Raw genomic sequence first — 24,932 nt, forward strand, 5'->3', positions numbered from 1 at the left:
ATTAGTAATTGAATCCCAGCACAACAGTATAAATAGGCACATTTTTAGTCAGTCAGGGTTAGGTGTTCGGAAGAGGAGAACGGGTGAGAGAGAGAGAGAGAGAGAGAGAGAGAGAGAGAGAGGAGAGAGAGAGAGAGGAGAGAGAGAGAGAGGAGAGAGAGAGAGAGAGAGGAGAGAGAGAGAGAGAGAGAGAGAGAGAGAGAGGAGAGAGAGAGAGAGAGAGAGAGAGGAGAGAGAGAGAGAGAGAGAGAGAGAGAGAGAGAGAGAGAGAGAGAGAGAGAGAGAGAGGAGAGTTAAAATCATTAAAAGTAAACGTAAAGTGTTTGTTCTCACCGTGTTTGTTTGTCTCTCCGTGCACCGTTTGTTTAGTGTTAGTCCGTTTTGTCTGTCTTTTTTTTTTGGCTACAAGTGCCGTGTCCTGTGTTTTGTGTACCGTTTAAAACCTTTTATTTGTTAATAAACGCTGAGTGCAGCCATTGCACTCAGCTCATCACCACCGTCTGTCTGTGTGTTTGAATTCCTGTCTGGTCTGACGCAACCCACTCTGGCCGTCTTTGTGACAGTGCCATACTGTAGTGCTGCACTGTAGCTATATTGCCAATCTCTTTAAATATGACAGGAATTTGAAATAAAATGGCCTATTCCGGTCGTTAGAAACTGTCCTGTGGCTGCCATTAGCGCTCCTGGATTTTAGTTCTGGGACGAACATGAGTTTAATGGAATAATCAAACTTTCTTTTATTCTCCATTAGCTGGAAATTGAAAGTATAAATCTCTCAGGAGTAAAGTACCCAATTAAATGACCTAAGGGAAACATCATGTGTTTCCATTGCATGATATCTTTTTAATACAAACATTTATAAATTCTGGAATAAGAATACACACAAGGTGATTTTTGCCATTTCACGCAGTGTTTGTTTGAATATTTTAAAATGTGTCCCAGCACTGCTGTATTTATTGGAGTAATACTTTAGACATGTCTGCTTGTAGCCGTCACTAACCAGAATATGGATTCCAAGCAGGCAATAAAAAAAAAAAAACCTCAACGCACCACCCTCAGGCAATAAAATAATAAAAGAAAAGACTACTCAGATCGATTGAAAACATCAGTAAAAAAAATGTTTTTACTTTCTTTCCAGTTACTACAATAATCTTTGTGATTGGGGTGTCATTTGAATCAGTCAGGAGATGACAGTTGTCTTTAATGATCTAAACAGAAGCAGATCTCAACACTGCTGCCATAAAGCTTGCGAACCTGCCCCACTGAAAACATCTTTCCAGAATATTGTATTTTGTAATGTTAATTGAGGGGAAACCCCAGCTGGATTACTATAAGTGAAAGGGATATGCAGACCCTGCTGTCTGAAACAGATCCAAGGTTAGTGAAAAGTAGCGCTTCACACTGCCAGAGTCCTAAAGCTTCTGAATGAACAAACCTGCCTCCTGAAACAGGCCTGTAATCGACAGGGCACAACGCCAGCTAGGGAACACTGCGGCACACACTAGAAAGACGCCAGCTAGGGAACACATAGTGGCACGCAGTAGAAACTCATCATGGTGACAAACCTGAAAAAATCCAGTCGTTTAGAAATGGCACAGAAGTTTCAAGCAAGTCCTTATAGAATATAATGTTCCCAAGTAGCTGTTTTAAGGAAGGCATTGCAAGCAACCTGCCCCTAGTTGCTGTTCATGTTGTTCTACTTTCACCTGGTGCGAGACCCTGGGGAACAGCAGGGTTTGGGCTCTCTGTCACCTCTCTTAGTCTGTGGCTGCAGGATAGAGAGCTGGTCTTTGTGCTGTGATCACAATGCTGAGCCTGGGGGAGTGGAGCTGATGACAATGCTGAGCCCGGGGGAGTGGAGCTGATTACATTGCTGAGCCCGGGGGGAGTGGAGCTGATCACAATGCTGAGTCTGGGGGAGTGGAGCTGATCACAATGCTGAGCTGGGCTGGGGTGGAGCTGATCACAATGCTGAGCTGGGCTGGGAGTGGAGCTGATCACAATGCTGAGTCTGGGGGAGTGGAGCTGATCACAATGCTGAGCCTGGGGGAGTGGAGCTGATGACAATGCTGAGCCCGGGGGAGTGGAGCTGATCACAATGCTGAGCCCGGGGGAGTGGAGCTGATCACAATGCTGAGCTGGGCTGGGAGTGGAGCTGATCACAATGCTGAGCCTGGGGGAGTGGAGCTGATCACAATGCTGAGCCCGGGGGAGTGGAGCTGATCACAATGCTGAGCCCAGGGGAGTGGAGCTGATCACAATGCTGAGCTGGGCTGGGAGTGGAGCTGATCACAATGTTGAGCCTGGGGGAGTGGAGCTGATCACAATGCTGAGCCTGGGGGAGTGGAGCTGATGACAATGCTGAGCCTGGGGGAGTGGAGCTGATGACAATGCTGAGCTGGGCTGGGAGTGGAGCTGATCACAATGCTGAGCTTGTGGGAGTGGAGCTGATCACAATGCTGAGCTGGGCTGGGAGTGGAGCTGATTACAATGCTGAGCCTGGGGGAGTGGAGCTGATCACAATGCTGAGCCCGGGGGAGTGGAGCTGATCACAATGCTGAGCTGGGCTGGGAGTGGAGCTGATCACAATGCTGAGCTTGTGGGAGTGGAGCTGATCACAATGCTGAGCCTGGGGGAGTGGAGCTGATCACAATGCTGAGCCCTGGGGAGTGGAGCTGATCACAATGCTGAGCCCGGGGGAGTGGAGCTGATCACAATGCTGAGCTGGGCTGGGAGTGGAGCTGATCACAATGCTGAGCTTGTGGGAGTGGAGCTGATCACAATGCTGAGCTTGTGGGAGTGGAGCTGATCACAATGCTGAGCCCGGGGGAGTGGAGCTGATCACAATGCTGAGCTGGGCTGGGAGTGGAGCTGATCACAATGCTGAGCTTGTGGGAGTGGAGCTGATCACAATGCTGAGCCCGGGGGAGTGGAGCTGATCACAATGCTGAGCCCTGGGGAGTGGAGCTGATCACAATGCTGAGCCCTGGGGAGTGGAGCTGATCACAATGCTGAGCTGGGCTGGGAGTGGAGCTGATCACAATGCAGAGCTCAGCTGGGAGTGGAGCTGATGACAATGCTGACCCCGGGGGAGTGGAGCTGATCACAATGCTGAGCCCTGGGGAGTGGAGCTGATCACAATGCTGAGCTGGGCTGGGAGTGGAGCTGATCACAATGCTGAGCCTGGGGGAGTGGAGCTGATCACAATGCTGAGCCCGGGGGAGTGGAGCTGATCACAATGCTGAGCTGGGCTGGGAGTGGAGCTGATCACAATGCTGAGCTTGTGGGAGTGGAGCTGATGACAATGCTGAGCCCTCGGGAGTGGAGCTGATCACAATGCTGAGCTGGGCTGGGAGTGGAGCTGATCACAATGCTGAGCTGGGCTGGGAGTGGAGCTGATCACAATGCTGAGCCTGGGGGAGTGGAGCTGATCACAATGCTGAGCCCTGGGGAGTGGAAATGATCACAATGCTGAGCCCTGGGGAGTGGAGCTGATCACAATGCTGAGCTGGGCTGGGAGTGGAGCTGATCACAATGCAGAGCTCAGCTGGGAGTGGAGCTGATCACAATGCTGAGCCCGGGGGAGTGGAGCTGATCACAATGCTGAGCCCTGGGGAGTGGAGCTGATCACAATGCTGAGCTGGGCTGGGAGTGGAGCTGATCACAATGCAGAGCTCAGCTGGTAGTGGAGCTGATCACAATGCTGAGCCCGGGGGAGTGGAGCTGATCACAATGCTGAGCTTGTGGGAGTGGAGCTGATCACAATGCTGAGCTTGTGGGAGTGGAGCTGATCACAATGCTGAGCTCAGCTGGGAGTGGAGCTGATCACAATGCTGAGCTGGGCTGGGAGTGGAGCTGATCACAATGCTGAGCTGGGCTGGGAGTGGAGCTGATCACAATGCTGAGCCTGGGGGAGTGGAGCTGATGACAATGCTGAGCCCGGGGGAGTGGAGCTGATCACAATGCTGAGCCCGGGGGAGTGGAGCTGATCACAATGCTGAGCCTGGGGGAGTGGAGCTGATCACAATGCTGAGCTGGGCTGAGAGTAGAGCTGATCACAATGCTGAGCCTGGGGGAGTGGAGCTGATCACAATGCTGAGCCCTGGGGAGTGGAGCTGATCACAATGCTGAGCCCAGGGGAGTGGAGCTAATTACAATGCTGAGCCCGGGGGAGTGGAGCTGATCACAATGCTGAGCCCAGGGGAGTGGAGCTGATCACAATGCTGAGCCTGGGGGAGTGGAGCTGATCACAATGCTGAGCTGGGCTGGGAGTGGAGCTGATCACAATGCTGAGCCCAGGGGAGTGGAGCTGATCACAATGCTGAGCCCAGGGGAGTGGAGCTGATCACAATGCTGAGCCTGGGGGAGTGGAGCTGGTCGTGTTCTTGTTTCCTCAGTGTAGTAGCTGCCCTCTCCCTGTCTCATCCCCTGCCCCTCCCTCAGCTGGAGTAGACATGAGTCCCGATCACACGCATGATCTCCTTCTGGATTTTAGGCTCCTGAGTATTGATATTGGCATCTCCCACTTGGCCATCTTCATATCTGCAGTATAGGGAGCAAGCAAAATAACAACTCTGTCCTAATCCAGCAAATAGAATCTAGAACTAAAACACTCACTCATAAAACACGTTGTCTGCTTACCCTAAACCTTCATTAAAAAAAATGAATCATACTAAGTGAGAAACTGAAAGCTGGAAGTTTTTAAGTTAAAAGAAAAAAAAATAATTGTTGAGTTTTTTTACAGCTGTTAGATACTGTGTTTAGACCTACGGTAACACCCTCATCCTCATGTTATTAACCAGTTGCTTTCGGAAGACAATGATTACTACCCGATTCCAAACTGAGTGAAAAAGCAACTGGATTCAAAAGAACATTGTACCAACTATTTAAACAAAATCATCTTCAAAACCCATCTTGTTTTTTTTCCAATGCAGCCAGGTTAAAACCAATATTTGCCAAAGGGAAATATTTGTATCTTGTTAAATCTGCCATTTTAAAATATTTTAGCAGTTTGTCTTACCAGGATTTGTATCCAGCCCAATATATGTTCTAAATCCAGGCTTCTTACTTACACAAAGAAGAATCTTGTGCAGACATGGTCTGACACGGGGCACACCCAAATATTCCCGTGCTTCTGCAGGTCTTTTGACGTTATGACTGCGAAAACAACAAAGAGAAGCACACTGCATCATTAGACTTCAGAAGACAACTCCCAGGAGCAGCTTTAAAAGACAGCAGGATTCGTGCCGGAGGCAGGTTAGTACTGCACCCGGGGGTCTTGTTCAGCATCGCTGCAGCTTGTCACCAATCTCGCGAACCACAGTAAGGAGGAATGCAGGAGCCAGGAAAGAAGGCTTCATATGAATACTTACAAGCCCCCAGCCTCCTCCTGTCTGTGCTGTGCGTGTGTAATAATACTCATTACTTTGGCCTGGGCTGGTTCTCAAATGACTAATTCATTTGTCATGCAAGTGGTATCCCTGACATGGTATATATCTCCCTGTTGGATCACTGATAGAAGTACTGGGTGGGCAGGTGCTCTCCAAGAGAAATTACAGATGATTCCAGAGGAACAATGTGAAAAGTGATGACCCTCTATGGGCTATTCTAGAGAACTAAATGATCGACAGCATAATAACGGACCTTGTGAGAAGACTGTGGTGCTAATGACAGATAAGAAAATATTTGATGCCTTGGTTATATCTCTTTCATGTAAAATGCTAAGGTTTGGATTAAGCGATAGTGCCCATCGATGAAGGCTCTACCTCATGGTAGTTGACCAAGTCGAGGGCGTGAACGAAAGTCAAGGTCAACTACCACAAGGTAGAGCCTTCATAAAGAGGGCACTATCGCTATTAGAAAACCTATTTTTTGAAAAAAAAAACACTTTAAAACCTAGATTTATAATCTAGGTTAATAAATTTGGACCAGTTGTGTCTCTGTTTAGTATTTGCCGTGCAATAGATATGAGCTACACTTTCAATACAAGAAGTCAAAATGAAAAAGCCGACACTTGCATAGATTGGTTTTGCGTTTGATTTACAGTTGATGCTGTGACATTCTAGCAGGAGGTCAAAGGACGGGTTTGTAGTGTCTCTGTGGGGTTTTCAGTGTTTCTATGGTTTGTAGTGTCTCTATGGGGTTTGTAGAGTTTCTATGGTTTGTCGTGTCTCTATGGGGTTTGTAGAGTCTCTATGGTTTGTCGTGTCTATATGAGGTTTGTAGTGTCTCTATGGTTTGTCGTGTCTCTATGAGGTTTGTAGTGTCTCTATGGTTTGTAGTGTCTCTGTGAGGTTTGTAGTCTCTCTTTGGGTTTTGTAGTGTCTCTATGGTTTGTAGTGTCCCTATGGTTTGTAGTGTCTCTATGGGGTTTGTAGTGTCCCTATGGTTTGTAGTGTCTCTATGGGGTTTGTAGTGTCTCTATGGTTTGTAGTGTCTCTATGGGGTTTGTAGTGTCTCTATGAGGTTTGTAGTGTCTCTGAGGTTTGTAGTGTCCCTATGGTTTGTAGTGTCTCTATGAGGTTTGTAGTGTCTCTATGAGGTTTGTAGTGTCTCTATGGGGTGTGTGGTGTCTCTATGGGGTTTGTGGTGTCTCTATGGGGTTTGTAGTGTCTCTATGGTTTGTAGTGTCTCTATGGGGTTTGTAGTGTCTCTATGCGGATTGTAGTGTCTCTATGCGGATTGTAGTGTCTCTGTGGGGTTTTTAGTGTCTCTATGGGATTTTTAGTGTCTCTATGGGGTTTGTAGTGTCTCTATGGGGTTTGTAGTGTCGCTATGGGGTGTGTGATGTCTCTATGGGGTTTGTAGTGTCTCTATGAGGTTTGTAGTGTCTCTATGGGGTTTGTAGTGTATCTATGGGGTTTGTAGTGTCTCTATGGTTTGTAGTGTCTCTACGAGGTTTATTGTGTTTCTATGGGGTTTCTAGTGTGTCTATGGGGTTTGTAGTGTCTCTATGAGGTTTGTAGTGTCTCTGTGAGGTTTGTGTGTCTCTATGGGGTTTATAGTGTCTCTATGGGGTTTGTGGTGTCTCTATGGTTTGCAGTGTTTCTATGGTTTGTAGTGTTTCTATGGTTTGTAGTGTCTCTATGGGGTTTGTAGTGTTTCTATGGGGTTTGTAGTGTATCTATCAGGTCTGTAGTGTCTCTATGGGATTTGTAGTGTCTCTATGGTATAGTATTTTCTTCTCGTTTTTTGATTCCTTGGTTCTTGAGAAATCAAAAAATCCTCAACACTGTCACAATATCAAAGTAGGGACAACAGACAATGCCAAACCAACATAAGCCTGATTTGGCAGCCACTATTATTACAGTAAGATATAGTACCTCCCAACCATTCAAAACAATACATCATAAAAGGGTATACAACTATTAGGCATTTATATAATTTAAAATGCACCATGGTAATGTGGTGGTGACTGTGGACAGATATGAACCAGGATTCAAATAAGCATCCACAAATCCACAAGCGGCCCAGAATTGAAAAATGTGGACTTCATAACATGGATGATGAGCGCCAATGCGGACCATGGAGCATTGAAGGAAAGTAAACAATCCCACAATCACGCTCCGGGGCCTGGGCTGGACGATGCAGACTGATGTCACATCTCATTCCAGGATTGTGCTCGACTGCAGGATTATTTATAGCACTGACTGACATCGCAATTTTAATAACCACCCATTCAACAAAGTCATTTCCAGCTCATTACCCATATTCACAATTTTCCAGACGGCCATGTAATCCCATAAATAACAGTCTCTGAGTGGCGCGATATGAGGCACTTAATTTTGATTGCTCTCTCTGTTAAAGGTTGGTTAAAAGAGACATTTTAATCACTCTGCGACTTGAAGAGAAATGCAGTATTGACATTCTGTACTGCACACTGCAATCCATAGAAATATAAAGCTGTTCATGTGTAGCTAGAGGGAATGGCGGAGATATGAGATTTCAAAACCTTGTTCGCTAACTTCTCTCCATTCTTCTAAACACCGGATTTCAATACCACCACTGTTAAGATACCAGTAATTACAATAGGGCTGTACCAAGATTATGAGAATCAAACATCAAATGCATGTGCTATTTTATTAATAAAAATGCAGGGATTGGAAATTTGCTCTCCAGAATACCTCATAAACTGAGACATCAATCATTTATGCCATTTTAGATATGGAAGCATCTACCAACCAAGCAACTGCTATTAGTTGTCAACCAAAGTCAGTGTGATCTGTTTAGTGATCTTAACAGCAGCAGATTTAAATGTGTATGATTATTTCCCATCTTACTAACATCAAACAATACAGTGGATAAGCGTTACTGCAGGTTCACAAGTGTTCTGTTGGTAGACTGCAAGTGTTATGATGAATAGAATGTGAAGCAGCTCTTACCTTCACAAAGCGCTATGCAGTTTAAATTGCGGCTCTGCAGGAATCTGGACTGGATCGGGCGACTCTGAAAAACAGAAATGAGACACCTGACTGGGAATTCTGGGGCAGGACTGCACTGAAAGCACAAACAAGGAAGAGAAGGCTGGAGACTAGAGCTGAGGGGCTGGGAGGGAGGCAGTGTGGTCTAGTGGTTAGAGCTGAGGGGCTGGGAGGGAGGTAGTGTGATCTAGTGGTTAGAGCTGAGGGACTGGGAGGGAGGCAGTGTGGTCTAGTGGTTAGAGCTGAGGGGCTGGGAGGGAGGCAGTGTGGTCTAGTGGTTAGAGCTGAGGGGCTGGGAGGGAGGTAGTGTGGTCTAGTGGTTAGAGCTGAGGGGCTGGGAGGGAGGCAGTGTGGTCTAGTGGATAGAGCTGAGGGGCTGGGAGGGAGGCAGGGTGGTCTAGTGGTTAGAGCTGAGGGGCTGGGAGGGAGGCAGTGTGGTCTAGTGGTTAGAGCTGAGGGGCTGGGAGGGAGGCAGGGTGGTCTAGTGGTTAGAGCTGAGAGGCTGGGAGGGAGGCAGTGTGGTCTAGTGGTTAGAGCTGAGAGGCTGGGAGGGAGGCAGTGTGGTCTAGTGGTTAGAGCTGACGGAAATAGTGGTAGTATTTCCAGTACTGCCGTAGCTCCCTGTACCCTTACACTGTACCTGTGGGATGGTGTTCATCCTGTTGTAGCGCTGAACTAGCTCGTCTTTCGAAGGCATGCGGTGCTGCCCCTTCCCCATCCCTATCAGAGAACAAAACAACAACAACAGCCTGTCAGCAGAGCTCCTCTAGAGCAGCCCCCCTACACACTCCCCTGCGCTCCTCTAGAGCAGCCCCCTACACACTCCCCAGCGCTCCTCTAGAGCAGCCTCCTATACACTCCCCTGCGCTCCTCTAGAGCAGCCCCCTACACACTCCACTCCGGCACAATCCACAAACCAAGCAGAGGCATACCTTGAAATGTGCACTATGATCCTGTCTGTAAACACTATGCTGTCCAGATTGTGGACCACATTTAGCTCTGTTCTCCAGTATTGTTACTGAACTAGTAAGAAACAACAGAGGTGCATGTAGTGCAGTTCAATTCACTTTTTAAGGGATTTTATTGTTTTCCTCCTATAGGGCTAGGGGACACAGGCCTCTACTGTCATTCAGCGCTGGAGGCCTGGGGTTCTACTCAGGTCACAAGTGAAAGGAGTTGTTGGTCTCGACTTAGCCCCCCCAGAGTACTGAGGTGTGCTTGCAGCTTGCAAAGTGATTGGGGGGGGGGGCTTTCACATGTACAAAAACAAACAAATACGGAAAAAAGGGACAGCCATATAAAGAGGTTAAACAAGACACAATTGGGGCAAACTTGGACACCCATTTTAATGTCAGTGGAGAAATACTTCCAATAAAGTTTCAAGAGCAATGAAACGGTTGTGTGCTGCTCACATTTCTTTTCTGACCTGTCCCTTCTATGAGATATCCTGTCCCTTCTATGAGATATCCTGTCCCTTCTATGAGATATCGTCCCTTCTATGAGATATCCTGTCCCTTCTATGAAATATCCTGTCCCTTCTATGAGGTATCCTGTCCCTTCTATGAGATATCATCCCTTCTATGAGATATCCTGTCCCTTCTATGAGATATCCTGTCCCTTCTTTGAGATATCGTCCCTTCTATGAGATATCCTGTCCCTTCTATGAGATATCCTGTCCCTTCTTTGAGATATCCTGTCCCTTCTATGAGATATCCTGTCCCTTCTTTGAGATATCCTGTCCCTTCAATGAGATATCCTGTCCCTTCTATGAGATATCGTCCCTTCTATTAGATATCCTGTCCCTTCTATGAGATATCCTGTCCCTTCTATGAGATATCATCCCTTCTATGAGATATCCTTTCCCTTCTATGAGATATCCTGTTCCTTCTATGAGATATTCTGTCCCTTCTATGAGATATCCTGTCCCTTCTATGAGATATCCTGTCCCTTCTATGAGATATCGTCTCTTCTATGAGATATCCTGTCCCTTCTATGAGATATCCTGTTCCTTCTATGAGATATTCTGTCCCTTCTATGAGATATCCTGTCCCTTCTATGAGATATCCTGTCCCTTTGAGATATCCTGTCCCTTCTATGAGATATCCTGTCCCTTCTATGAGATATCCTGTCCCTTCTATGAGATATCCTGTCCCTTCTATGAGATATCATCCCTTCTATGAGATATCCTGTCCCTTCTATGAGATATCCTGTCCCTTCTATGAGATATCATCCCTTCTATGAGATATCCTGTCCCTTCTATGAGATATCCTGTCCCTTCTATGAGATATCATCCCTTCTATGAGATATCCTTTTCCTTCTATGAGATATCCTGTTCCTTCTATGAGATATTCTGTCCCTTCTATGAGATATCCTGTCCCTTCTATGAGATATCCTGTCCCTTCTATGAGATATTGTCCCTTCTATGAGATATCCTGTCCCTTCTATGAGATATCCTGTTCCTTCTATGAGATATCCTGTCCCTTCTTTGAGATATCCTGTCCCTTCTTTGAGATATCCTGTCCCTTCTTTGAGATATCCTGTCCCTTCTTTGAGATATCCTGTCCCTTCTATGAGATATTGTCCCTTCTATGAGATATTGTCCCTTCTATGAGATATCCTGTCCCTTCTATGAGATATCCTGTCCCTTCTATGAGATATCATCCCTTCTATGAGATATCCTGTCCCTTCTATGAGATATCCTGTCCCTTCTATGAGATATCCTGTCCCTTCTATGAGATATCGTCCCTTCTATGAGATATCCTGTCCCTTCTATGAGATATCCTGTTCCTTCTATGAGATATCCTGTCCCTTCTTTGAGATATCCTGTCCCTTCTTTGAGATATCCTGTCCCTTCTTTGAGATATCCTGTCCCTTCTATGAGATATTGTCCCTTCTATGAGATATTGTCCCTTCTATGAGATATCCTGTCCCTTCTATGAGATATCCTGTCCCTTCTATGAGATATCATCCCTTCTATGAAATATCCTGTCCCTTCTATGAGATATCCTGTCCCTTCTATGAGATATCCTGTCCCTTCTATGAGATATCCTGTTCCTTCTATGAGATATCCTGTCCCTTCTTTGAGATATCCTGTCCCTTCTTTGAGATATCCTGTCCCTTCTTTGAGATATCCTGTCCCTTCTATGAGATATCCTGTCCCTTCTTTGAGATATCTTGTCCCTTCTTTGAGATATCGCATTGCATAATCTGTTGATTGCCTAAACTCTTGTTTTGGGAGTAAAATGAAGAATAAATGTCTCTCCATTCCGTTGATAATAACTGGGGTACCACTGCACTGTGAGATTGCTTGCTCATTAAAGTTATTTACATGCATGTAAGAGGTTGATTAGTAATTCAGGATACCAAGATATTTAGTGAACAAGCAAGGGGTGTAAGTAGTGGGGTTAAATGTGAACGAATTCCCCATTATTCTGAAACATTGATATGGTCCTATAGGAAGGTAGTGTGTGCGTGTGTGCATGTGTGTGTGTGTGTGTGTGTATGTGTGTGTGTGCGTTGTGTGTGTGTGTGTGTATGTAGGAAATCTGAATCTTCACATGTGCAATTCTCTGTTTTGAAATTTAACATTGAAATTTAACATGTGATTTAGACAGCACGACAGAGACATCTGGTGGCCATAGAGGTACTCTGCAAACAATTACATCAGTCTGGGAGACAGACAGACTTACTCCACGCTGGGCAATTTCTCTCAGTTCTTCCATGGGTGGGTGTGGCAAAGTGCCCCGCCCCTGTGTGCATTTGTGTGTTCTGTGTTTGTATGTTCCGTGCGTGTGTTAATGTTGGTGTATAGATTGGTACACGGGGATATAAACGGGTCTGTGTTTCACGTGTATTTAAAAAGTGTAGAATTGTATTTAGGCACGGGATTGCACATCACGCACGTGCATTTAAAATATAATATGTGAACACGGGGTTTCACGTAATTAATTCACGTGCTGGGATTCAAGTGAATAATTAATTAGTAATTGAATCCCAGCACAAACAGTATAAATAGATGCACGTTTAGTCACTCGTGGTTTTGGTGTTCGGTGAGTGGAGAACGGGAGAGAGAGAAGGAGAAAGTAAAAGAAAGCAAAAGCGTAAAGATAAGTGTTTTCACTCACCGTGTTTGTTCGTCTGTCCTGCACCGTCTGTTTAGTGTTTAGTCGTTTTGTATGTCTGTTTATTTTGGCGCAAGTGCCGTGTCCTGTTTTGTGTACTGTTTAAAACCTTTTATTTGTTATTAAACGCTGAGTGCAGCCATTGCACTCAGCTCATCATCACCACCGTCTCTGTCTGTGTATTCCTCTCTGGTCTGACGCCACCCACTCTGGCCGTCTTTGTGACACGTGGTGTCAGAACCGGGACAACAGCGCCTCCAGGGCTCAGGCCAGAGCGGGAACCGCAGTTTTTTTTTGGGAAAAAAAAAAAAAAAAAAAAAAAAACCCAAAGGAGAAGAAATGGGGAGAAGAGCACAGGAGGGCAAAGGGAGAAAGGTGGAAGCAGGGCTGTGGTGTTTCGACTGTGGCCAAACTAGCCACACCACCATACCCTGCTCCGTCCACCGGACCCTACAGGCAATGGCCCAAAGACTGTGGGGCATATGGGCACACGTTGGCCCTATGCCCCATGCAGGATGAAGAAGAGGAGCCCTTGCTGCCATGTCCTATGCCTGAGCGGGAGGAGCCCGAACGTCCACAGCCCGAGTGGGTGGAGCCCGAACGTCCACAGCCCGAGTGGGAGGAGCCCGAACGTCCACAGCCCGAGTGGGAGGAGCCCGAACGTCCACAGCCCGAGGGAGAGGAGCAGGAGCTGCCTCTGCCTCCACCACCCGAGGGAGAGGAGCAGGAGCTGCCTCTGCCTCCACCACCACCACCTGAGGGAGAGGAGCAGGAGCTGCCTCTGCCTCCACCACCTGAGGGAGAGGAGCAGGAGCTGCCTCTGCCTCCACCACCACCACCTGAGGGAGAGGAGCAGGAGCTGCCTCTGCCTCCACCACCACCACCCGAGGGAGAGGAGCAGGAGCTGCCTCTGCCTCCACCACCACCACCTGAGGGAGAGGAGCAGGAGCTGCCTCTGCCTCCACCACCTGAGGGAGAGGAGCAGGAGCTGCCTCTGCCTCCACCACCACCACCACCCGAGGGAGAGGAGCAGGAGCTGCCTCTGCCTCCACCACCTCCAGGAGCAGAGGAGCAGGAGCTGCCTCTGCCTCCGCCACCACCACCGCAAGGAGCAGAGGAGCAGGAGCTGCCTCTGCCTCCGCCACCACCACCGCAAGGAGCAGAGGAGCAGGAGCTGCCTCTGCCTCTGCCTCCACCACCGCCAGGAGCAGAGGAGCTGGAGCTGCCTCTGCCTCCACCACCACCAGGAGCAGAGGAGCTGGAGCTGCCTCTGCCTCCACCACCACCAGGAGCAGAGGAGCTGGAGCTGCCTCTGCCTCCACCACCGCCAGGAGCAGAGGACCTGGAGCTGCCTCTGCCTCCACCACCTCCAGGAGCAGAGGAGCAGGAGCTGCCTCTGCCTCCACCACCTCCAGGAGCAGAGGAGCAGGAGCTGCCTCTGCCTCCGCCACCACCACCGCAAGGAGCAGAGGAGCAGGAGCTGCCTCTGCCTCCGCCACCACCACCGCAAGGAGCAGAGGAGCAGGAGCTGCCTCTGCCTCTGCCTCCACCACCGCCAGGAGCAGAGGAGCTGGAGCTGCCTCTGCCTCCACCACCACCAGGAGCAGAGGAGCTGGAGCTGCCTCTGCCTCCACCACCACCAGGAGCAGAGGAGCTGGAGCTGCCTCTGCCTCCACCACCGCCAGGAGCAGAGGACCTGGAGCTGCCTCTGCCTCCACCACCGTCAGGAGCAGAGGAGCTGGAGCTGCCTCTGCTGCCCGTACCTCCACAGGGAGTACGGTGGCCGGAGCCCCAGAAAGGGGAGCTGCCGGCCACGAAGAAGGGGGACGAGGTCTGGAGACCACTTTCCCCAGCAGTAGTTTCGCTGCAGGAGTTCTTGTGGCCGGAGCCCCACAGGAGGGAGCTGCCGGCTACGAAGAAGGGGGAGGTCGGGGGACCACCTGCCCCCGCAGCTTTTTCGCTGCAGGACGGGACCAGCATGCTGTCAGCCGTGCCACTACCGGCAGGGGAGCTGACAGCATTTCCAGACATGGGCCCACTGAAGCCTTCCTTCCCAGCCCAAGACTTTGGCCTGGACTGCTGGGTATTTAAGGGGGGAGGTGGCCGTTGAGGCCATGTGTGCTGCGCACAAGGGGGGGTATATGTGGCAAAGTGCCCCGCCCCTGTGTGCATTTGTGTGTTCTGTGTTTGTATGTTCCGTGCGTGTGTTAATGTTGGTGTATAGATTGGTACACGGGGATATAAACGGGTCTGTGTTTCACGTGTATTTAAAAAGTGTAGAATTGTATTTAGGCACGGGATTGCACATCACGCACGTGCATTTAAAATATAATATGTGAACACGGGGTTTCACGTAATTAATTCACGTGCTGGGATTCAAGTGAATAATTAATTAGTAATTGAATCCCAGCACAAACAGTATAAATAGATGCACGTTTAGTCACTCGTGGTTTTGGTGTTCGGTGAGTGGAGAACGGGAGAGAGAGAAGGAGAAAGTAAAAGAAAGCAAAAGCGTAAAGATAAGTGTTTTCACTCACCGTGTTTGTTCGTCTGTCCTGCACCGTCTGTTTAGTGTTTAGTCGTTTTGTATGTCTGTTTATTTTGGCGCAAGTGCCGTGTCCTGTTTTGTGTACTGTTTAAAACCTTTTATTTGTTATTAAACGCTGAGTGCAGCCATTGCACTCAGCTCATCATCACCACCGTCTCTGTCTGTGTATTCCTCTCTGGTCTGACGCCACCCACTCTGGCCGTCTTTGTGACAGTGGGACAAAAAATAGCAAACACCAGCAGCATGTACAACACACTTTTATGAAAATAGGCAGTCCCTCACATGACTGATTCATTTACTATAGTGCATGAACACAATAAACACAAAATGCAACATGACTGATTCATTTACTATAGTGCATAACCACAATAAACACAAACTGCAACATGACTGATTCATTTACTATAGTGCATGAACACAAGAAACACAAACTGCAACATGACTGATTCATTTACTATAGTGCATGAACACAAGAAACACAAACTGCAACATGACTGATTCATTTACCTTAGTGCATGAACACAAGAAACACAAACTGCAACATGACTGATTCATTTACTATAGTGCATGAACACAATAAACACAAACTGCAACATGACTGATTCATTTACTATAGTGCATGAACACAATAAACACAAACTCTGTGCAGGTCAGGTCAAGCAGGACAGACAGGAGAGTGAAGAAAGTTTGATAGAGAGCACACAGTAGGTGCACTATTGGAAAGTGATTTTATTGTCATCTTGGTTTGTCCCATGGTTATACAATACTCAACCATGCTTGCACTGAAACGGTTTGGATTCCATATCACAAAACAATCTGCTTGAGAGAGGCACAGGACTGAACAGCTGTTCAGAGTCACCATGTACTGTATATGAGTTAACCATGCACATCAATGCACATCACACCAACATAAGAGTCCTTCATCAGCTAAAATGCCATGGAGTCCAATGAGTTTTTTGTTTTTTAAGAACTGATAAAGCCAAGTGGGGCTTCATGGTAGAATGTTCATCCCAAGAGGTTCCGTGCAGAGTTTGAAAATCAGCTTGTGTTCTTTTTGCTTTCTGGTTGTGTGTGTTCCATAGCATTTGTAAATTCCACAGACAGTGACATCACCAATAGAATGTCCAACAGTATTAAAATGTATAGCTACAGATGACCAGGTGGATTTGATCTTAATGCTTCTGAGGTGTTCTACAAAGCGAGCTGCTAAACGTCCTTTAGGATCTACAATATATAGCAGGTTGCACTTTTTGCAGACGATACAATCCACAATCCCCTTGTTAGTGCAAGTCAATTGTTCATTGATGGTGATAGAAGATTTAGGACCAGGAATTTCCAAGTTTGTGTTTGTGTGTTTACAGGTTGCACAACGAGATGTTTCTTAGACATCAATGTATGTGTTGTCGACAATTCCTGTATTACTACCAGCGTCTGTTACAAAGAAACAGACTCCCATTCAAATCTCCAATACAACTCCTTGAATCTCCAATATGACTCCCATTCGAATCTCCAATACAACTCCCATTCAAATCTCCAATATGACTCCCATTCGAATCGCCAATACAACTCCTCACACCCTAAAACCTGTTGAGATTCCATTGCTTATTCACAACTATTGTGCCTCAGACGCATCTGCAGTGAAGAGGATGATTTCAAAACAAAAGCAGATGAAATTTGCAAGTTTAAGAGCTGTGGATACACAGACCACATCATCAATACAGCCAAGACCCGGATATTTATATTAAACAGGAGCGAAGCCCTATATCAAAGAAAGCAATATGCAAATCATCATATACCTCTTCTACTAACAGATCCTCCTACAAATAATTCAATACATCATTGAAAAGAGCTTTACAATTTTGCAAGAGGGTCCATCTACGGCAGTCATTTTTAAAGAACCTCCATTAATATCATATAGGAGAGTAAAAGCATTAGAGACTATTTGGTCCACAGCTCTATCCCTTCTGAAAGCAATACTTCAAAAGGCACTTTTCCTTTCAACAGATCTCGTTGTGCAACCTGTAAACACAAACTTGGAAATTCATGGTCCGAAATCTTCTATCACCATTAACGAACAGTTGACTTGCACTACGAAGGGGATTGTGGATTGTATCATCTGCAAAAAGTGTAACTTGCTATATATTGGAGAGAATAAAATACATTTGGCAGATCACTCAGAAAGATTAAGATCAAATCCACTTGGTCATCTGTAGCTATATATTTTAATACTGTTGGATAGTCTATTGATGATGTCACTGTCCGTGGAATTTACAAATGCTATGGAACACCTGAAACCAGAAAGCAGAAAGAACACAAGCTTTTTCAAACTCTGCACTTCGGAACCTTTTGAGAGGAACATTCTACCATGAAGCCCCACTTGGCTTTATTTGAAATTAATTCTTTAAAACAAACAACTCACTGGACTCTTGTTGTAGCTGATGAATGACTCTCATGTCTGAAACCTAAATACGTTTGAATTCATGTTGTACTTGTCCACCTTTACTATTACTTTAAAGTTTTTGTTTATAAGGACTGAACAGCTGCTCAAAGTAACCATACATATTAGTTAACCATGCACAGCAATGCATATCAGATCAAACATATATATATATATATATATATATATATATATATATATATATATATATATATATATATATATATATATATACTGTATGTATATATGGTTGATGTGATATGCAAACACAATCCCATCTGGCTTCATGGTTTGGTAAGTTAGTAAAGTGTATTCCTACCTGAGTATCCAAATGATATACTGGAGATGGGGCTGAGATAGATGCCCTTCCCGTACGCTGCCCCGTGCAGCTTGCATTGAAAAGACACGGTGACAATCACAATTACACTCACAGTGAGAGAGGCAAGGGCAAGGAGTGTGTGTGTGAGTGAGTGTGTGAGCGTGCTGTAGAAAAACATCCCGGCTTGTCTCTCTTCAGCTCTATTGTAATGATCTGAACACAGGCAGCTCCCAACACCAGACACAGGGAGGATATTACTTTACAGTTACTTTATACTTCACAGCATCAAAGTGCTAATGTAGAATTGATCCAAAACGTTCAGCTATTGTCAAGGATATGCAAGTATAGAGGCCAGCTTCTCATGATGGCCTTTCTCCTTGGTTAAAAACATTTGAAATATTTAAAAGTTTAAATGAGAAATGAAATAGAATCTGTGAATTCTACCCCCTGAATCGTGTCAGTGCAGCGCAGTGAAAGCACTGTGAATTCTACCCCCTGAGTCGTGTCTGTGCAGCAGTGACAGCACTATGAATTCTACCCCGAGTCGTGTCAGTGCAGCGCAGTGACAGCACCATGAATTCTACCCCGAGTCGTGCCAGTACAGCACAGTGACAGCACTATGAATTCTACCTCCTGAGTCGTGTCAGTACAGCACAGTGACAGCACTATGAATTCTACCCCGAGTCGTGTCAGTACAGCACAGTGACAGCACTATGAATTCTACCCCCTGAATCGTGTCAGTCCAGCACAGTGACAGCACTGTGAATTCTACCCCCTGAGTCGTGTCAGTGCAGCACAGTGACAGCACTGTGAATTCTACCCTGAGTCGTGTCAGTGCAGCGCAGTGACAGCACCATGAATTTTACCCCGAGTCGTGCCAGTACAGCACAGTGACAGCACTATGAATTCTACCCCCTGAGTCGTGTCAGTGCAGCACAGTGACAGCACTGTGAATTCTACCCAGAGTCGTGTCAGTGCAGCACAGTGACAGCACTGTGAATTCTACCCTGAGTCGTGTCAGTGCAGCACAGTGACAGCACTGTGAATTCTACCCTGAGTCGTGTCAGTGCAGCACAGTGACAGCACTGTGAATTCTACCCCCTGAGTCGTGTCAGTGCAGCACAGTGACAGCACTGTGAATTCTACCCCGAGTCGTGTCAGTGCAGCACAGTGACAGCACTGTGAATTCTACCCCCTGAGTCGTGTCAGTGCAGCGCAGTGACAGCACTGTGAATTCTACCCCCTGAGTCGTGTCAGTGCAGCACAGTGACAGCACTGTGAATTCTACCCCGAGTCGTGTCAGTGCAGCACAGTGACAGCACTGTGAATTCTACCCCCTGAGTCGTGTCAGTGCAGCACAGTGACAGCACTGTGAATTCTACCCCGAGTCGTGTCAGTGCAGCACAGTGACAGCACTGTAAATTCTACCCCCTGAGTCGTGTCAGTGCAGCACAGTGACAGCACTGTGAATTCTACCCCGAGTCGTGTCAGTGCAGCACAGTGACAGCACTGTGAATTCTACCCCCTGAGTCGTGTCAGTGCAGCGCAGTGACAGCACTGTGAATTCTACCCCGAGTCGTGTCAGTGCAGCACAGTGACAGCACTGTGAATTCTACCCCCTGAGTCGTGTCAGTGCAGCGCAGTGACAGCACTGTGAATTCTACCCCGAGTCGTGTCAGTGCAGCACAATGACAGCACTGTGAATTCTACCCCGAGTCGTGTCAGTGCAGCACAGTGACAGCACTGTGAATTCTACCCTGAGTCGTGTCAGTGCAGCACAGTGACAGCACTATGAATTATACCCCCTGAGTCGTGACAGTGACGCAGTATCTGCACTATATGCACTTGCTCCTTACTTCCTGTATAAACATGCGCTCTATGGTGCTTGCTTTGTGCTTTTTGTACTCACACTTTAGATGGAGTATAATGCTCTGTCTAACACAGCAGTCAATCATTTTTTGTTGCTCGGTCAGTGCAGGGCTCCCCATTGAAGTCAAAGAGGATTTACGGTATTGTTTGATAATTATGTGTGAACATAGTGTAATATTGCAGTGTGAGTTACCTAACTGCCTATTGTCTATTGTCTTTTTCCCCTTTGGGTGGCCGGTGCACAGATCTTACCCTGAACCTGTCCGGATGGTTGTTACATTGTGTCTTGTGTAAACCATTTAATTCTGAGAATGTTTGTGGGTGACAGCTATTGAGAAGGCTGGACAAGTGAGGGTCTAACCCAGACCCTTACAACCAGTTTTGTGTGTTGGGTGTAAACTGTATCTTTATTCAACCACCATCACAGACAATTCTCTGCTTTGAAAAAATAAATGTTAGTAAACAGCAGCATACATTAGCAGAGTTCAAAGGTAAAAAAAAAAAAAAAAAAAAAACAACCATGCTCAATGGTGAATTACTAACCTTGCTGTTGGATTCTCTTTCCCACTACAACCTTTTACCAATGTCCCCCACCGACCTCAATGCCTTTAGGCTGCCAGCTGTTTCCAGGGGCCACCCTGGAAAAGGTTCTTTCATGGAAGCAAAATTCCGCTCTGAAAACTGATGGTTAGTGGTTCGCGCTCCAGCTAGTGGCCCACCCTTGCCTTAGCAAGGCAGACCGAAAACCCAGCCACCCAGTGGACGCCATATTCCACACTTCCACGCTGGATGTGACAGCCAATAGGAACAGGGAGGAGAAACATGGCGTCCATTGCTGTCAGAGCTGAAGAGGAGGGTGACATGGGCTGGGTTCACCGGTGGGCCTTGCAGAAACCCATTGCAATGAGGAGGAACATGGCATCCGTTACTGTCAAAATGGAGCAGCTGGACCCCAGGCCTGGGTTAAGGCAGGCCTTGGTCCAGGGATGGATGCATCTCTCTAGCTGTGATAGCTACATACCTGCAGTTTGGTATAAGACGCATTGACTAGTCCATTTCTCAGAATGGAGTGCCAGTTCTCAATATGGGAACCACTAGAATGGGGGCAGGGAGAGAGAGAAACAGAGAAACTGTGAGAACAAAAAGGGACCCGGATACTGTCTGAACACTGTCCTGAGGTGTGCCTGTGTTCTACAATACAGGAGATGGGCTCACTCAGGGGTATATAGGACTACCGTAATTATTAGAATACAACATTCTCCCTGTGTATAACACACAACCAGGGAATAACACACACCTCTTCTGTTTGTGTGTACATCTCTCACTTCTTTGAAGATACTTAGCATCTCAGCCAATTCAATTGAATGGAAAGGCAAAGACTGGACACGAAGCGATAACGGTTCAAAGACGAACATCTTAACATTCAACAAAAGCTCAAGCTCTGTAGTCGAGAGGTACAGTAAGTATGTGGCTCTTGCCAATGTCGGTATTATTAACTAATCAGCAGTGATCCATTACATCCTGCTTTCAACCCTAGCAACAAATATTATTCAGGTGAACTGCACAACCTCAATATAACTCACAGACATTATCCAAATAATGTTGTACTCTGTATATTACGGTACTTTTGTAGTTTCTTTCTAAAAGAAGTTACCAAGGGCTGATTGAACTATGGGGTAGTTTTACCATTTTTTAAACTGGTTATATTACTTTAATGGGTGTGTTGCTACTGTATATATTTCAAAAAGTCAAAAAACTAATTTCAATATAGCCAACATATACTACAGGGCTCCCTGCTCAATTCACCATTTCATTATTAAAGGGCCCTTATAATGTAAAATATAGAACTGTTTAAATTTACTGTCAACATGACCTAACAGTGAGTTAAACACGTCACTGATCTATCGAACGGAGAAGTATCAGTGCTGCACTGTATGCCCATCTGGCAAAGTGAAATCTCTTTTGAAAAGGGTTGGTGGAAATTGTGATACAGAGCACACCTCTTATAAAAAGAAAACTACAAATCCCATCAACCATGAGAAGCCTGGGAGGCCTGGGGAGGGCCGCACACGCCCTGGGGCTTGTGTTTGACACTCATGCTGTGTGAGGTGAGCTCTGTCCTGCTCTGTTCTGAAGGGAGCTGGGGCGTCACTCACTGGAAGGCGAAGGTGCTACCATACAGCTTCTTGGCGGTCCGGAAACGAGCTTCCTTTGCGGGGGGGCTGCTTAGCAACAGGAACTGGTGAGAGGTGTGCATGAACTTGAGTTGCTAAGAAGAGAGAGGGGGGCGCAAGGTTAGGAATAAGTAGCTACATATGTCATTTTAATTTCTGTTTTTACATTTGCTATACTAGTTTGGTCCTTTGGTGTTTGGTGCTTGGGTCGTCTTCTCCAATATTGAGCCTTTACTTGGCTTTGAGCTGCTTGTCTGGAGAACGTGCCAGGACAGAACAGTCTTGTCTACATGTATATAGGTGGGGCTGGCAGTGTTGAAAGGTTATATTGCCACCTGCTGGCAACTTGGATTCTCCAGACAAGCCAGGTAAATACAGATTTATAGAAAAACATTATGGCAAATCAATATTGGAGCAACAGAACCCGTCACCACTCTGAATGACATAACACAATAAACAGAACCCGTCACCACTCTGAATGACATAACACCATAACAAGACCCGTCACCACTCTGAATGACATAACACCATAAACAGAACCCGTCACCACTCTGAATGACATAACACCATAAACAGAACCTGTCACCACTCTGAATGACATAACACCATAAACAGAACCCGTCACCACTCTGAATGACATAACACCATAAACAGAACCTGTCACCACTCTGAATGACATAACACCATAAACAGAACCCGTCACCACTCTGAATGACATAACACGATAAACATAACCCGTCATCACTCTGAATGACATAATACCATAAACAGAACCCGTCACCACTCTGAATGACATAACACCATAAACAGAACCAGTCACCACTCTGAATGACTACCAACACCATAAACAGAACCCATCACCACTCTGAATGACATAACACCATAAACAGAACCCGTCACCACTCTGAATGACATAACACCATAAACAGAACACGTCACCACTCTGAATGACATAACACCATAAACAGAACCCGTCACCACTCTGAATGACATAACACCATAAACAGAACCCGTCACCACTCTGAATGACATAACACTATAAACAGAACCCGTCACCACTCTGAATGACTGCCAACACCATAAACAGAACCCGTCACCGCTCTGAATGACATAACACCATAAACAGAACAAGTCACCACTCTGAATGACATAACACCATAAACAGAACCCGTCACCACTCTGAATGACATAACACCATAAACAGAACCCGTCACCACTCTGAATGACATCACACCATAAACAGAACCCGTCACCACTCTGAATGACATAACACCATAAACAGAACCCGTCACCACTCTTAATGACATAACACCATAAACAGAACCAGTCACCACTCTGAATGACTGCCAACACCATAAACAGAACCCATCACCACTCTGAATGACATAACACCATAAACAGAACCCGTCACCACTCTGAATGACATAACACCATAAACAGAACACGTCACCACTCTGAATGACATAACACCATAAACAGAACCCGTCACCACTCTGAATGACATAACACCATAAACAGAACCCGTCACCACTCTGAATGACATAACACCATAAACAGAACCCGTCACCACTCTGAATGACTGCCAACACCATAAACAGAACCCGTCACCGCTCTGAATGACATAACACCATAAACAGAACAAGTCACCACTCTGAATGACATAACACCATAAACAGAACCCGTCACCACTCTGAATGACATAACACCATAAACAGAACCCGTCACCACTCTGAATGACATCACACCATAAACAGAACCCGTCACCACTCTGAATGACATAACACCATAAACAGAACCCGTCACCACTCTGAATGACATAACACCATAAACAGAACAAGTCATCACTCTGAATGACATAACACCATAAACAGAACCCGTCACCACTCTGAATGACATAATACCATAAACAGAACCCGTCACCACTCTGAATGACTGCAATCACCATAAACAGAACCTGTCACCACTCTGAATAACATAACACCATAAACAGAACCCGTCACCACTCTGAATGACATAACACCATAAAACAGAACCCGTCACCACTCTGAATGACATAACACCATAAACAGAACCCATCACCACTCTGAATGACTGCCAACACCATAAACAGAACCCATCACCACTCTGAATGACATAACACCATAAACAGAACCCGTCACCACTCTGAATGACATAACACCATAAACAGAACCCGTCACCACTCTGAATGACATAACACCATAAACAGAACCCGTCACCACTCTGAATGACATCACACCATAAACAGAACCCGTCACCACTCTGAATGACATAACACCATAAACAGAACCCGTCACCACTCTGAATGACATAACACCATAAACAGAACAAGTCATCACTCTGAATGACATAACACCATAAACAGAACCCGTCACCACTCTGAATGACATAATACCATAAACAGAACCCGTCACCACTCTGAATGACTGCAATCACCATAAACAGAACCTGTCACCACTCTGAATAACATAACACCATAAACAGAACCCGTCACCACTCTGAATGACATAACACCATAAAACAGAACCCGTCACCACTCTGAATGACATAACACCATAAACAGAACCCATCACCACTCTGAATGACTGCCAACACCATAAACAGAACCCATCACCACTCTGAATGACATAACACCATAAACAGAACCCGTCACCACTCTGAATGACATAACACCATAAACAGAACCCGTCACCACTCTGAATGACATAACACCATAAACAGAACCCGTCACCACTCTGAATGACTGCAATCACCATAAACTAGCAAGGGAAATATAAAAAAAGAAGTCAGATGCCATTTGAAACAACTTGCTCTTTAACAATGAGAAAGATTGAGGTAGAAGCAGTGGCTTGAGAGGGCCACTGAATTAGAACTCAACACATCAACATTTTCATCGGGATAACAGAAATGTGACATGTTTTGCACTTCTATTAGCTAGATACTGTAGGTCTCTTATATGCAGTTTGGGAAGAAACAAATGTTATACCAAACATGATATTTTAAAACATGACATCTGGTACAACAGG

The 24,932-nt window shown here is 46.2% G+C and overlaps 1 protein-coding gene across 4 annotated transcripts in view; it reads right to left on the reverse strand.

The window, feature by feature from the left end:
* Positions 1 to 231: 231 nt before the first annotated feature.
* Positions 232 to 24,932, reverse strand: part of LOC117429240 (protein mono-ADP-ribosyltransferase PARP6) — a 50,402-nt gene continuing 25,701 nt past the window's right edge. For all 4 annotated transcript variants that reach the window (XM_058998416.1, XM_058998417.1, XM_058998415.1 and 1 more), the window contains exons 17-23: positions 21,871 to 21,983; positions 20,736 to 20,808; positions 17,846 to 17,915; positions 9,061 to 9,140; positions 8,382 to 8,445; positions 5,073 to 5,157; positions 232 to 4,542 (exon numbers count right to left, since the gene is read on the reverse strand). In XM_058998416.1, coding sequence (XP_058854399.1) covers positions 4,440 to 4,542; positions 5,073 to 5,157; positions 8,382 to 8,445; positions 9,061 to 9,140; positions 17,846 to 17,915; positions 20,736 to 20,808; positions 21,871 to 21,983 — 588 coding nt within the window. In that variant the 3' untranslated portion in view covers positions 232 to 4,439. The remainder of the gene's footprint in view (positions 4,543 to 5,072; positions 5,158 to 8,381; positions 8,446 to 9,060; positions 9,141 to 17,845; positions 17,916 to 20,735; positions 20,809 to 21,870; positions 21,984 to 24,932) is intronic.

Source organism: Acipenser ruthenus, chromosome 24 (assembly GCF_902713425.1).
Source record: "Acipenser ruthenus chromosome 24, fAciRut3.2 maternal haplotype, whole genome shotgun sequence".
Classification (NCBI taxonomy): domain Eukaryota; kingdom Metazoa; phylum Chordata; class Actinopteri; order Acipenseriformes; family Acipenseridae; genus Acipenser; species Acipenser ruthenus.